The 13,178-nt window shown below is 34.6% G+C and overlaps 1 protein-coding gene across 2 annotated transcripts in view; it reads right to left on the reverse strand.

Annotated features, from left to right (window-relative positions):
* LOC107220668 (protein kinase C-binding protein NELL1) overlaps window positions 1–13,178 on the reverse strand; it is a 78,393-nt gene that overhangs the window by 219 nt on the left and 64,996 nt on the right. The window contains exons 6-15 of one of the 2 annotated variants that reach the window (XM_046739138.1): window positions 12,829–12,984; window positions 10,770–10,992; window positions 10,453–10,644; window positions 10,158–10,277; window positions 9,237–9,497; window positions 8,746–9,111; window positions 7,884–8,143; window positions 6,846–7,085; window positions 4,534–4,583; window positions 1–2,582 (exon numbers count right to left, since the gene is read on the reverse strand). The exon at window positions 1–2,582 is cut by the window's left edge and continues 219 nt beyond it. In XM_046739138.1, the coding sequence (XP_046595094.1) occupies window positions 2,060–2,582; window positions 4,534–4,583; window positions 6,846–7,085; window positions 7,884–8,143; window positions 8,746–9,111; window positions 9,237–9,497; window positions 10,158–10,277; window positions 10,453–10,644; window positions 10,770–10,992; window positions 12,829–12,984 (2,391 nt within the window). In that variant the 3' untranslated portion in view covers window positions 1–2,059. The remainder of the gene's footprint in view (window positions 2,583–4,533; window positions 4,584–6,845; window positions 7,086–7,883; window positions 8,144–8,745; window positions 9,112–9,236; window positions 9,498–10,157; window positions 10,278–10,452; window positions 10,645–10,769; window positions 10,993–12,828; window positions 12,985–13,178) is intronic. The other variant, XM_046739139.1, reaches the window with a different exon arrangement.

Genomic DNA, 13,178 nt, shown 5'->3' on the forward strand with positions numbered 1-13,178 from the left:
AGTCGCTTTTGAAACCTGTCGAATTTTGTTGCTGATATTACATTGCGTTTGACTGATACTTGTATTACATATTTCTTAGCCGGTAGAAAAGCATCACGTTATTTGTTAAATCCTATAACAACTTCGTGTCATTATTGTATTATAATCATTATTTTACTTATTGTTTATTTAATCATTTAATATGTATTTCTCAATAACCTATTATACTTTGTTCTATATATAATCATTTTCAATATAATTCCGGTATTCTTGTGAGTTTATTTTATTTCTTTTATGTACTTCTGTCCAAGACATATCATCATCCCATTCAAAGTGATTTATCTATTTATTATTCAATTGATTTATAGTACATGTTTCATATTTTTCTTTTAAAATAACAGTTTCAAAATAATATTGTCCTAGAAATTTAAATCATCGAATTGATTTAAATCAATCGTTAAGCCATTGCCGCAGATTTATGCACGCATATATATATATATATACGAAAGAGATTTGATTGCCTATCTGTCGTGCATTTTTTTTTACCTCTGAAACCGGCCTTTAGATCTAAGTACCAAGTTGTAATCCAAACAGAATTAATTTATTTGTCGCTTGAATTGTTACCCGTATCGTTCGCCGCCACCCAGATTCTAATTTATTTGGTTCGTTATCGTTAAGTAAACATTTGCGTTTTTTAACGGTGATAAGAGATCTCTACAGTGAAAAACTTTTATTCCATTTATTGTCTCGACGATTTTGTGTCCCGGTTTCTCCCATTTCTTTCGATACTAGTTGTCGAGCTGCTCCTGGAAAAGCAATAACAGCTTGAATTTCGTCAAATTTTATACATTCAACGGCACAATTTTGTCTCCGTTTGTTACGTTTTCCTAATTTAAGGGAAAGCGAAAGAAAATGATGCGATATTTTCATCGCAAGAACATACAAAATGAACGGGACAAGGACAAAAAAAAATAAAATAAAAGGTGAAACGAAAAACAAAAAGTGAGAAAAAATTCTAAATAAATGTTAACAATTATTTATAAAATATAAGCAATTATTAAGATAAATTATTGCACATTGAAAAAATGATTAAACCTGGTGAAATTCTCTGTTGCGCTATAACGATGCAGATAAGCCATTAGCCCGGAGATTTCTTTTACTTTGATTAACTTTATTATGATTTTATGTTCATTTTACTTTTCATTTAAATTACCTAGGTATATTTACTTGTATACATATAACGCCTAATTAGTAAAGGAGGAATGTACTTGGTGGTTGCGTAGTTGAGCAAGGATAAGAATTGAGCAAGCTTAACGTATTTATTTGTAATTTAAAAAGCTCGTTTATAATACTAATAATTATTACTTCCCAATTGGCTGTTACCTGTTATAATTACAACAGTGATTTGAAAATATTGTTTACTTAAAATTTTCATCGAAAACCTGTGCCTATTTGTTGTGTTTCATTTGTCAGTTGTTTTATTCCCGATTCGAACGACGAGGAATGAATGGCAATAGATACCGAAAGGATGTTGTGGCAAGCTTGATTATACGCCCAACAATAAACTCAATTTCTCCAGTTATCACTACCTAACTGTGTCAGTAATACATCAATTGTTATTCAATATTATATAACATTTATATTTTAAGCTATAACGCTGAAGTTAAAATTTTATCTTCCTTTCGTCAGGTATGTGAAGAAAATATATACTTATAAAAAAATGTACAAGCGGAGGATACATTTTTTCACATTTATACGTGTACAGGTATATAACGCTTTCGTTTTACTCAATTCTTAAATCCGCTCAACAATCACGCGCACTTACGCGCCACGTACACACAGGCGCACAGGACACGCAGAGCGTAATGCAGTAGCGCATATATATATGTATGTATAGTGGCTAGAGATTTGAGTAGGAGAGATTTCATTTAATTTGATTTAATTGCTAGAGAGGCCTGCGACGTATTCAATTTTATTTATCTTTAGTACGATACGCATAGACGACACATTTGTACCGCGTATATTAATACCGACGTTCAGAACCTCCCAGCCGTGGAATGCTGCCTGACGATAATTAAACTTATAGAGGTTCAAGTCGCTCCGCCTCTCTTGGCCGTCGACCTCCGACGCATCGTTGACTTTGGGGATGAGTAAGCCGTTGCAGGCGCTGAGAAGCTCTGTACCAAATGCTTGACAGTGCTCTGCCGACCTTTGTTCTTACGATTATTATTGTTGCTGTTGTTGTTGTTGTTGTGGTTATTATTGTTATTATTATTGTTATTGTTGTTATTGTTGTTGTTGTTGTTATTATTATTATTATTATACGCACTACTAACACCGCCACTATTACCCCGATAATCAACGGACTTTTTACCATCGATTTCACTACTTTTTGTAATAAGCAAAGAGTCCTGAGCTCTGGCAGATGGTGATAATAAATTTTTGCCACCCCCCAGATTGACCGCTGGTAGCGCTGCTTCCGATGTACCAAACGACGCAGTCCTCGACACGCCCAGTATGCTAGAGCTGCGAAACTCTCCCGCCCGCTGGCCGATATCATCACCAGCACAGTGGTAATCGTAGCTGCAGCATAACTGCCCATCCTGCGAAAGTAAATATTCCAGTTTAATCAATGCCGGTGATACCTCTGCGTTTACTTCGTCATCAATTGCTCATACGGAAAACCTTGTCTTCGTTGTGATTTTCTGATTCAAGTCACCAAGAATCTTTATCATAATCAAGCGACACAAAGGCACAAAAGTTATGAATGTACATCATATTTAAGTTTGCTCAATTTACGCCACAAGAACAGTTGAAATTTAACCGACTTTGCTCTTATCCAACATGGTTAAAATTTTCAACATTTCTTAAGATGTGAAGCATCGTTTGTTTCTTTCACCAGAACGTTTATTCTTTTCTCTTCTTTCTCCTTAACAACACGAAGACAAAACTTTCCGCTGTCTAAAAAATCTCACTTGACGAAGCATATAGTAAATAATTCATTGTTTCGTTTGTAGAGTTCATTCGATCACAGTTATTAATTATATAAATATCTAACGAGACTGTAATTTTATTTGCAATACATTAATGTCTCACATATAAGTGAAAACCTTGCTCTTCTGTGAAATCGGTATTTTAGAATAGATGGTATGATAAGCTTGTGGTTTTTCTCACGATTTGATTTGTCGTCGAATAGATCATAGTTTTAGTTAAAAATTAGGAAGGCAAACACATTACCTCTCAGCAGAGTCGTTCTTCATTCAGATACATATGCTCCGAACTAACACGGGGGACGGAGGAGTGGTTTGTAAATTACTAGTACATATAGGTACCATAATTAAGATCCACACACATTCATATAAAAATCATGCGGATATACGAAACAAAACAATGAATTATCATGATATGTCTTCAGTCTATAGGTAGATTCTACTACGCTAGCTACGCTATAGCGACTTTGATGGGATCTTTCTGTTGATATATTCATTTTTAGTCACTTTTAATTCGTAATTGATCCAATGATTTATTCGTTATTTTTTCAACTCTTCGCTTTGAATTTTGAAATAAATAGAATGAGCGGTAATACAAGGAAATTGTTGTTCATTATTTTCGATTATTAAGCAAACATAAAGCTAGTTTTTCAGATATATGTATTACAGAATGCAATCCCAGATCAGCCGCTATAGTTTCAATGATAAGGAGTAAAAAGTTCCTAGTGCTTCTATATATGCATAGATTTCATATGCAAAGAATATCAGAAATGGTGCAAAATAGGCTGAGATATCCCAAAAAGAGAAACGAAAAATTCAAATAACCGTGTCAAGATGCTGTAAATGTGAAGATGTGTTTATCGTCAAAACTTTGATTGGTTGTTTTGTATTAATTTTTTTTCTTTTCTTTTCTTTTTATCAACTCGAAGGTATATAATTCGTAAGGGCATATATAAAATAGAAAGAGCATGCGTCGTGATCGTGCACAGTGACCGCGCATGTAAAGAGCACTTGATTCGATAATCGTGTATCAGAGAATCGTGAACAGATTTAAATATAAGTGGTATGAAAAGTGATGCACATATATTTGATGAATTACTTTAGCAGTGAATATATGTGACCTGTATTTTTTCACGGTAAATAAATAAAATCTCATTGTACCATAATATTTGTATAATCGAAGTATAAAATGAGTTGAAATAATGTGAAATTTATTTTTTAATACACCAAATTTTACACCAACAATCCGCAGCGCAAGCTGTGCAAAAAATTTCTTCAACTTCCAAATTATGGATGAAAATACAAGCCACGTGCTAAATTTTTCTCTTTAATTTAAACATAACTGAGCAAAACTGAGAGAAAACGAAAGAAGAAAAAACAAAAAATATTGAGATATAAAGAAATTGTTTGAATAATGACGAATGCAACGTGAATGAAATTTTTTTTTTCCAATAATGAAAATGATCATAAGAGAGTTGTGATAATAAGAGAAAGATTAGTAAATAAGTAGTTAAGAGTAGTAAGATTAAAAGGTAGGTAAGGTGAGGTAGAGTGACGTGATTACCGATGCACACAACACGCGCTATTGCTCACCAATTGGGCGCAGTACGGCACCTGCAAGGATACCCAGTGTTAGGCTGTTAGTCTCAAGCTAGGCATGTTAGCATGTTAGGTATTGATGTCGCTATAATTTCTTTCATTTTTCTTTCATTTCCACTTTCATTTCATTACTTTGCTCTTGGTCCTTTCTATTTGGTATTTATTCTGCATTTTCACCAGCCATCATTCTATTGCGCCCGAATAAATAGACAATGCTTATTAATGATTTAATCCTTCGATAGACGTATACATCCATGGATAAAAATGTTACACGTATAATATTTTATTCGTCGCAGCCATCTACTGTTTTTTTCCGCTGATTGGTGAATGCATTAAATCGTGCAAGTTGTATGATCCTAACTGTATTACAAATCTTTTACTCGTTTCAAACAACAATAGATTTATTAATAGCCCATAGATTTGTTTCACGAAAATATCTCAAAGCGAGACACAATGACAGATTATCCAATTGGTTTTTACTTCAGCAAATAAATATTATACATGTTGTTTTCTCACCAGGATTTGAAATCTTCAATACAGAGCTCTTATCGATTCGCGAATATGAACGTGAATGCATGATCTATAAAAGACAGGATCCTAATATAGTTGTTAATTTTGTTTATTCTGCTAATTTCTCTGAAAAATATCTCATTTGATTTCTTTGAAGTTCATATGCATTCATTACGTATGCATAGTAATGATTAGTAGTGGATCAATATTGTGATAGGCGCATTAGAATGGTGAAATATTTTAGTAAGTGATAGAGTTCAAAGTATGTATTATGTACGAATGATCCATGCAGGGCCGACCCGAAGCAAATATATAGTCACAGTGTGACATTGTCGTAAAAGCTTCAAAAATAAGCAATAGCTAGCAATAAATATACTTTTTCCATAAATTCGCAGGCAGCGTTTATTTGCGTCACTATAATTTAGCTAAAACCGATTCGTACGTATAAGTATACCCACATGATCTCAAAGTTTCATATAGGTTGGGAGAAATTAGGTAAACAATATTTAGAACTTTGTTATTTTATGCTCAAAACCTATGCCAAAAAAGCTACGAGGTAATTCGAGAAATTGATGAAAAACGGCGAGAATAACATATTCAGCAAGAGGTTGATATTCATATTTTATGTTTCTTTTTTTCAAGTGGAATATAATTGAGTTAATTCATCAACAGAATTGTTTGTTGATGTCGCTATATAAACACTGCCAGTTGCGCGGGCAACATAAAAAATCAGGCTAGCTTAGGGACGCCCCTGTATGGTAGCTAATTAATAAGTCAACGCTAATATGCTAACACAATATTATATTCATCTAATAACAAATGTAAAATCTAGCGGTAGCAATCTTGCACACACCGATTATGCAACATAAAATGAAAGAAATGAAATCATGTATACATGTATAATAACAATAGAAAATAACAATAACGATAATATTAATAATTCAATAAAAAATGTATAAGACGTATATGTATATGTATATATTAGATAATAATGATAATAACAATAACAATAGTAATAATATGCATCCCACTAAGCAAAAGGCAATATGCTTTTTTCTTTTCTTTTTTTTTCCCCATAGGTTATTTGCATTTTCTTTTTTCGTTATATATTTACTAACCTTGCATATGCTTATAATATTGCTAAGTCTTTGATAAATGGGGTTGTACTCCGTACATTCATAAAAGATTTATAATATAATATTTATAGTGACAAATTATGTTCGGCTTTTCTATCTACACATATAGGTATATGTATCATAGATTGTGTATCTAGTATGGAAAATTATATGCATGTGTATGTATATGTATGTATATTATATGCATGTGTGTGTATGTGTATGACAAATTATAATATTGTTTGAATTACAAAAATAAAGCAAAAGTAATGAAAGACTGTACGATTTTGCCGCATATTCTCTCTCTTTATTTTTCGGTTATTGTTAACAAGAGCGTTTAAAATTGAGAAAAAAAAAACCGTTAAAATTGAAACTTCACCAGGATAATGTATACCTATAGTGTATAAAATGAATAGAAATAAATGTGTATGGGAAATTACTAGCAGAACTCATTGTATATGAGTTTTAAAAGAACCTCTGTTGCCTAGACACATATGTGTACATTGTATAATGTACCTATATAAAGTATGTATGATGTATATCCGAAAATACTAACAGGTGATGTGTAGAAAATTGGAGTTATATATATTGGAAGGGTCTATACAATGTATATAAAAATTTCGGGATTTGCAAGTTAAACACGTTTCCTTACCTTGCACTCGCACGTTGTGCATTTGTCGTGCGGATCTTGCCATGAGCTGCTACTCTCGTGCATTATACCCGCGTAACTGCACGGCTGAGGATGACTAGATATAAGGGAAGTTCCATTGTTGGATAATTCTCTGGCGCAAGGGTCATCCTCGCATCTAGGACAACAGTCGCCGTCCTCGGTAACAGGATTGGAACATGTCACAGGCGGACATTCCATTTCCCAGCAGTCTATTTCTCCATTCTGTACAAAATAAATTTTACCACATCGTCCATCTAAAGTTAACGACATATGTTAACGATCGGATGTTTTCGTACCTCTCAAGTCAGGTTGACCAGAATTTCATACACAATTCGTCAAGAAAGTACACATGAGATGATTGATGAAAAGGTCAGTGAATTTTAAGAATTTATATTACAACAATCAATTCTTAAATTTGATTAGGGTTTGCTTTTTTTCAAAAGTGTGTGGATTGAATTTCGTCAACATGTTTTTCATAATTGGGATGAATTAATAGCAAGCATTGTTTTTGATAATAACGCCAATATGTTTCGCGGTGAACAAAATATCTTAAAAACGACTGAAACGGTGTACTTGAAATTTTGAGATATTATCTATGGATAGTTTTACAAAATGGCGACCATTTGAAGTTGAAATTAAATTTTTCGTAGAAAGTTAACTTTTCAGAAATTTAATAAACAACACAAATATGATAGGTAATTAAGAAACAAGTATGGCCATTGCAACGGGGATAAGGTATTCAAATTTTATGTAAATCGGTTAAGCCATTTTTGAGATATCACAGATTTTGTAGAAGATATCGCTGAGCGAAACGATTTGTATCATAGTTAATAACGACGCTTTTAATTTATTTAATGTGATAAAAAAAATATGAAAATGAAGTTCGATCTGTACAATTTATTAAGAAAATAAACTGCAAATAAATGAAATAATTGACTGTTGAGATATAATTAGTTCCCAGAAATTCACCCTTATTTTCAGCCATCTAGTTAACAATGACAAAGAGAAAATATATCTTACCAAACACTCGCAAGTTTGACACTGATATATCCACCTTTCTCCGCTCCTAAATATAAGATGATATAGATCCTGATGCCTGCATGATGCCAAAGGATCGCACTGCGGGCAGCACTTGTCTCTCTGGCTCGCAGTAATGCTGCAGTTACAAATGGGGTCTCTACAGGTGACAACGCCATTAAGGCAGGTGCATCGTCTGCAGGGATAACCAGCAGGGACGACCGTTTCCCCGTTCTCAACTTCCTTCTCCTCAAACATGCAGCCTATTTAAGAAACAAAAACAAACCATAACAATGGTATTTTTCTTGGTACTTTTAATCAATTTACAAATCAATTGAATTTTTGGAAATATTGTCAAGAATGATAAAAATCTTTTGTCGTTAATGCACTTTTTTTTTTATGGAATTGTCTCTCTACTTAGAGCGAAAATTGTTTCCTGCTGCATCAGTTCATACGTTTCACAGTCATTTGCATGAAACTTTTTCAGAGTGCTTCAAAAATATCAAATTATCAATTTTTTTTTGGTTAGATAAATTCATGCTCGTCATTCAACTGTAAAATCCTCTAAATTTCAGATCTCATCATCAAAACGTTTCAAAGATCATGGCAAAAGTTTTTTTGGGAAAGATAGACAGACAGACGTGTCTTAAAAAAATTGTTTTGTGGATACTGGTGGTCCAAAAACATGAGAATTCATATTGAAAATAAGAGAAAGTAATCTTCAATTGAAACCAATACTTTTTATATAAGTGACAAGAATGAAAAAAAAAAAAAAAAGAACCACAGCACGTCGATAGTAAACCTTTGCAACGAAAACTTTCTCATACCTATCCTATCCGTCTTCAACACACTCAGTTTAACTTACTCAGTTTACAATCTGGCCCGCGTTCCGGGGGACAGGCACACATGTAACCACCGATGGTGTTGACGCACTGAGAGCTAGGATGACAGGTGTGTTTTAGGCCATTGGTCTGATCGTTGCACTCGTCGATATCCTGGCACTGAGTGCCCTGTGTGGTGTCGTGGAAGGCGCTGTGATAGCCGGGCTTGCATCGGCAATAGTACCACCCCTGCATGTTGTAGCAGGTCGAAGAATGATGACATCTGTGAAGATCGCTGGCGCACTCGTCGAGGTCAAGTTCGCAACTCGAGCCGACGTAGCCTCGCCTGCAGGAGCATTTTCCAGGCGCAACGCACTCTCCGCCATTCTGACAAGGTCGCTCGCAAACGGCTGTGGATTAGACACAAATGAGTATCAATGAGAACAAGAGCTTTTAAAGGCAGTGTATCGCGCTTCTGCTGTAGATTTACAGTTACTCAGAGATTTCTTTGCCTCTTCGTGTGTCTATTACTCACGTGTACACGAATTTCCGTCTCCTTTATATCCGTCCCGACACACGCAGTGATAACTACCCACTGTGTTTATGCACATCGCGTTCTCGTGGCATTTGTGATTACCCGTCGAGCATTCGTCGAGTTCGGCGCAATTGTACTTATCTACTCTACGATATCCTTGCAAGCATTCGCAAATGTATGACCCGTTGGTGTTGACGCATTTGGTATTGGCGTTGCAGTGATGACCGTTGAAGCCTCCTTGGTGTTTGCACTCGTCGACGTCTAGAAACGAATACAACTTATCTTTAGTAATATTGCTAAACTAGTTTCGCACAGATTCATTTACATATTTCCATTATTGTCTTGTGAGAATATTTCGTTAAATATGATCTGGACAGTGTTGCACATTATTTAGATAATTTTACCTAAGACAAGAATCTTGGATAATTTCAACTTTTATCTTTCATCCTTTGAAGATTCCCTGAATTAGCATAAGCGACACCATTCAGAAGAAAAACACCCTGGTTTTATATTGCCTAAGTAAATAATTCAACAGAAACGTCGCTTTAAAATTAGTCTGCTTCGCAGTTGGCAATACTGAAAAAAGAATTGTTCGAGTCGATCGAATATTTTTTGAACTTTGCACAGAAATAATTGTTCAATTAATGATTCTCTTTGTCCTGTGTGTGTTAAAGTTTCTCGTTTTCTTCGTTATATTTGCGATTATCTAGATGAAAATCATTATAATTTCTCATCTTTTGTGAAGATAATTGGATGAGAAAGATCATATCCGCATAAATTTGTATAAATGAATAACCTTATCTCCGTCTATAAGATACCAATACTTATTAACTTGTACAACACTGGATTTGGTATTAGTAAAACAAGAAGAAGAACAAGAACATGAAGAAGGATAAGGAAAAAACATATTTTGTTAGATACCGTGACAATTACGTCCGTCTCCTTGATAACCAGCGTTACATTGACAGGCGTACGTTGTCTGAAGATTCAAGCAAGACGCGTTGACGTGACAATTAGGATTTTCAGCGCAGTAATCCACCCCTGTGTTAGTCGATTAGAAAAGCATTGTTAACATTAAGAACATGTGATGTTAGTCGCCTCATGACAACACACAAAAATCATACGCATTAGTAAGCGAGTTTGTTAGGATAAAAATTCCACGTTAAAAACAAACAAATTATTAATGAAAATGACGAAATAACAAAGACTCACTTACCTGGGCAAAACTTGCAGCATTCGTCCGCGACGCTGATTTGTTCGCTAGGCTGACACGGCAAATGTGGACAGACTTTTTCCGGTGGTGTTGACTCACAGGTGAGAACACCGTCGTTACATACGCAGAGCGAACACGGTTTGGGTGCAAATCTATCACCGTGATCGTAAAAAACCCCGTGCTGGTAGCATTGCTCTGCGGAGAAAGGAAAATGATGATATCCGTCCATCGATTATTTGCTTGTAAAAATTACGTGGCGTCGCGCAATCTACGATGATTTCTAAATACTTTCATAGTGCTTGAAACTCTCGGTTACTTACTGCGACATGCCGGACAGCATTCACCCTCCGGTATGTAGGGGCTTTTGCATGTGACAGGCGGACACCATTCTGGTTCGCATTCGATCTTTCCGTGAGTGCAGGAACACTTTAGACAACCTTTCTTCCAGTTAAGCCCGTCTTCGTGAAGAGTTCCGTTTGCTCTGCAAGATTTTTGGCACTCGCACTCCTCCACTTTGCTTATCCTACCTTCGGCCGCTGTTAACTGAAAACAGTACGAGATGTCGATCACTTCTTTTGAAATTTTTAGATTTCCTTAGATTATGTATACATATTTATTTATTTATTATTTACGAGAGGATTTTACATAGAAAAAGATAGAATAAAATGTACATATAATGAATTGAGTGGCAAAGTGGTGTAGTGTAATTTACAAAAGAAGTAACTGTTCATACCCAAATAAAGCTCTGGAGAAGTTTTTTATAGTATAAAAACTAGTGTTGTAAGGATCAAACCAATTTTCGTTCTCGTTACATAATAACAACAGACGGTCAATTATAGATTAAACGTTTGATACGGTCGATCATTTTAAACTTATTGAAAAGCTTGAACTGCTCAGCATAAGGGGTCTACCACTGAAACTAATTATAAGTTATCTGGAAAACCGAAAGCAATAAGTTCAATTTAATATTGTGAACAGTAATTTCTTGAACGTCCAAACAGGTGTACCTCAAGTGACTATTCTTGGGCCACTATTATTTAATATTTATATCAACGACATATTTGAGGAAAGTGATGAGAAATCTATTATATTTTCATACGCCGATGATATCGTCAGTATATGCTCAGATATTATGTGGTTGACAGTAGAGCCGAAGATCAAATGGAAGTTAACTAACATAAAAACTGGCTTGATCACAATAGACTATCCTTAAACGTGAGCAAGACAGTTTTTGTTACTTTTGTCTGTCACAAAGATAGTATACCTGTCGATTTTGAGTTTGAAATTTATGGTAGTAAAATACAGCGGCGCTCTTCTATTAAATATTTAGATGTTTACATCGACTGCCATCAGAGATGGGATGTAAAAATTATAAAGAAAGTAAACCACATTGAACCTTTTATATGTATCATCTGGAATCGGCAAATTACTATCACCAAACAACTTACAAATGATACCGTATGGAATATGCTATGGTGTTGCCACTTATGGAACATTAGCTTGGGGATCAGCCAATGAAATAATAATCAGCCTAATCGAGAGTGTTCATAATAGAGTTATAAAGTTGTTAAATGGGTTACGGGAAAGGAAGAAACCTTCGGAGCTTTACGAACTATACATTCTTAAAGCTATTTCGCATCATTACCAAAATCTTAGTCAAGAATACCGAGACAACACTGCAATTACTAGGAATAAAATTCTTAAATTACCCAAAGTAGAAAAAGAAATGGGAAGGACAAGTCACGGTATATTCCGATGCTGATCTTTAATAATTTCGATAATTTTATGAAAAGTGTAAAAGGTAGGAGCTGTAGAAAAATTATTAAGAATTATTTAGGGAATACTGACGTGTAATAACGAAACCAGTCAAAGTTTTACTAAATAACGCCCGTTGTAAATTTTTATTCCATCCTGTTGTATTTTTAGGATTAAGTTTTGCATTAAGTTAAGTTATTTTTTAATTTTAGTGGCCAGTCCGCGTTCAGATGCATTTTCATCCCTATCGAACACAGCACCTTGTATTGTATTGCTACGGTGTAACCTGGTTAAAATATTTATACTCTTCTGTACTTGACATGAATAAATCAGTTTTCCGTTCCCGCAATACATCTCATTAACTAAAAATATTCGGAAAAAGTATTTGTTTAAGAGGACACTCTACTTTGTTCAATCTGAAAAGTATTTGTTTAAATCACCAAAAAAAAAACTTTTTTTTTCGCATTTTGCAAAATCAAACGAGACTTTGTTTACTTTGAAGACATTTTTGCTTGAAATTGAACAAAACGTTTTGAAAAAAATTTATTTTTGCTGTAATAAATTACTTTTTTCTCCGGGTGTGTGTGCTAATTGTATTCAAGGATTTGCTTGCTGTCACTTTACCTTCTGCGTCAGTTCGTTTAGGTTCTGCATAAGTTGTTCGACCGTGTTTTGGAGCATAGAAAATTGGCCACAGGTCGGACAGGAAGAGTCAAGCTGCGGACACTGTGACAGGTACCCGTGGGGACCTGGTATAAGCTTGACGTCTTGTAAAGCACCCTGTCGACAGATAATTCACAAAGATTCTGTGATCAGTTGTGAGTTAAATTTTTCCTTCATGAAATGAGAATGTAGAAATAAATAAAAAAGAAGAATAAAAGTAAACGAGTGTCAGAATTAAAATTGTACAGCTTATATAACAGAGAGGAAGAACAAATTTCAAATTATATTTTTCTGTAGGTTGGAGGACAAAT

Source organism: Neodiprion lecontei, chromosome 4 (assembly GCF_021901455.1).
Source record: "Neodiprion lecontei isolate iyNeoLeco1 chromosome 4, iyNeoLeco1.1, whole genome shotgun sequence".
Classification (NCBI taxonomy): domain Eukaryota; kingdom Metazoa; phylum Arthropoda; class Insecta; order Hymenoptera; family Diprionidae; genus Neodiprion; species Neodiprion lecontei.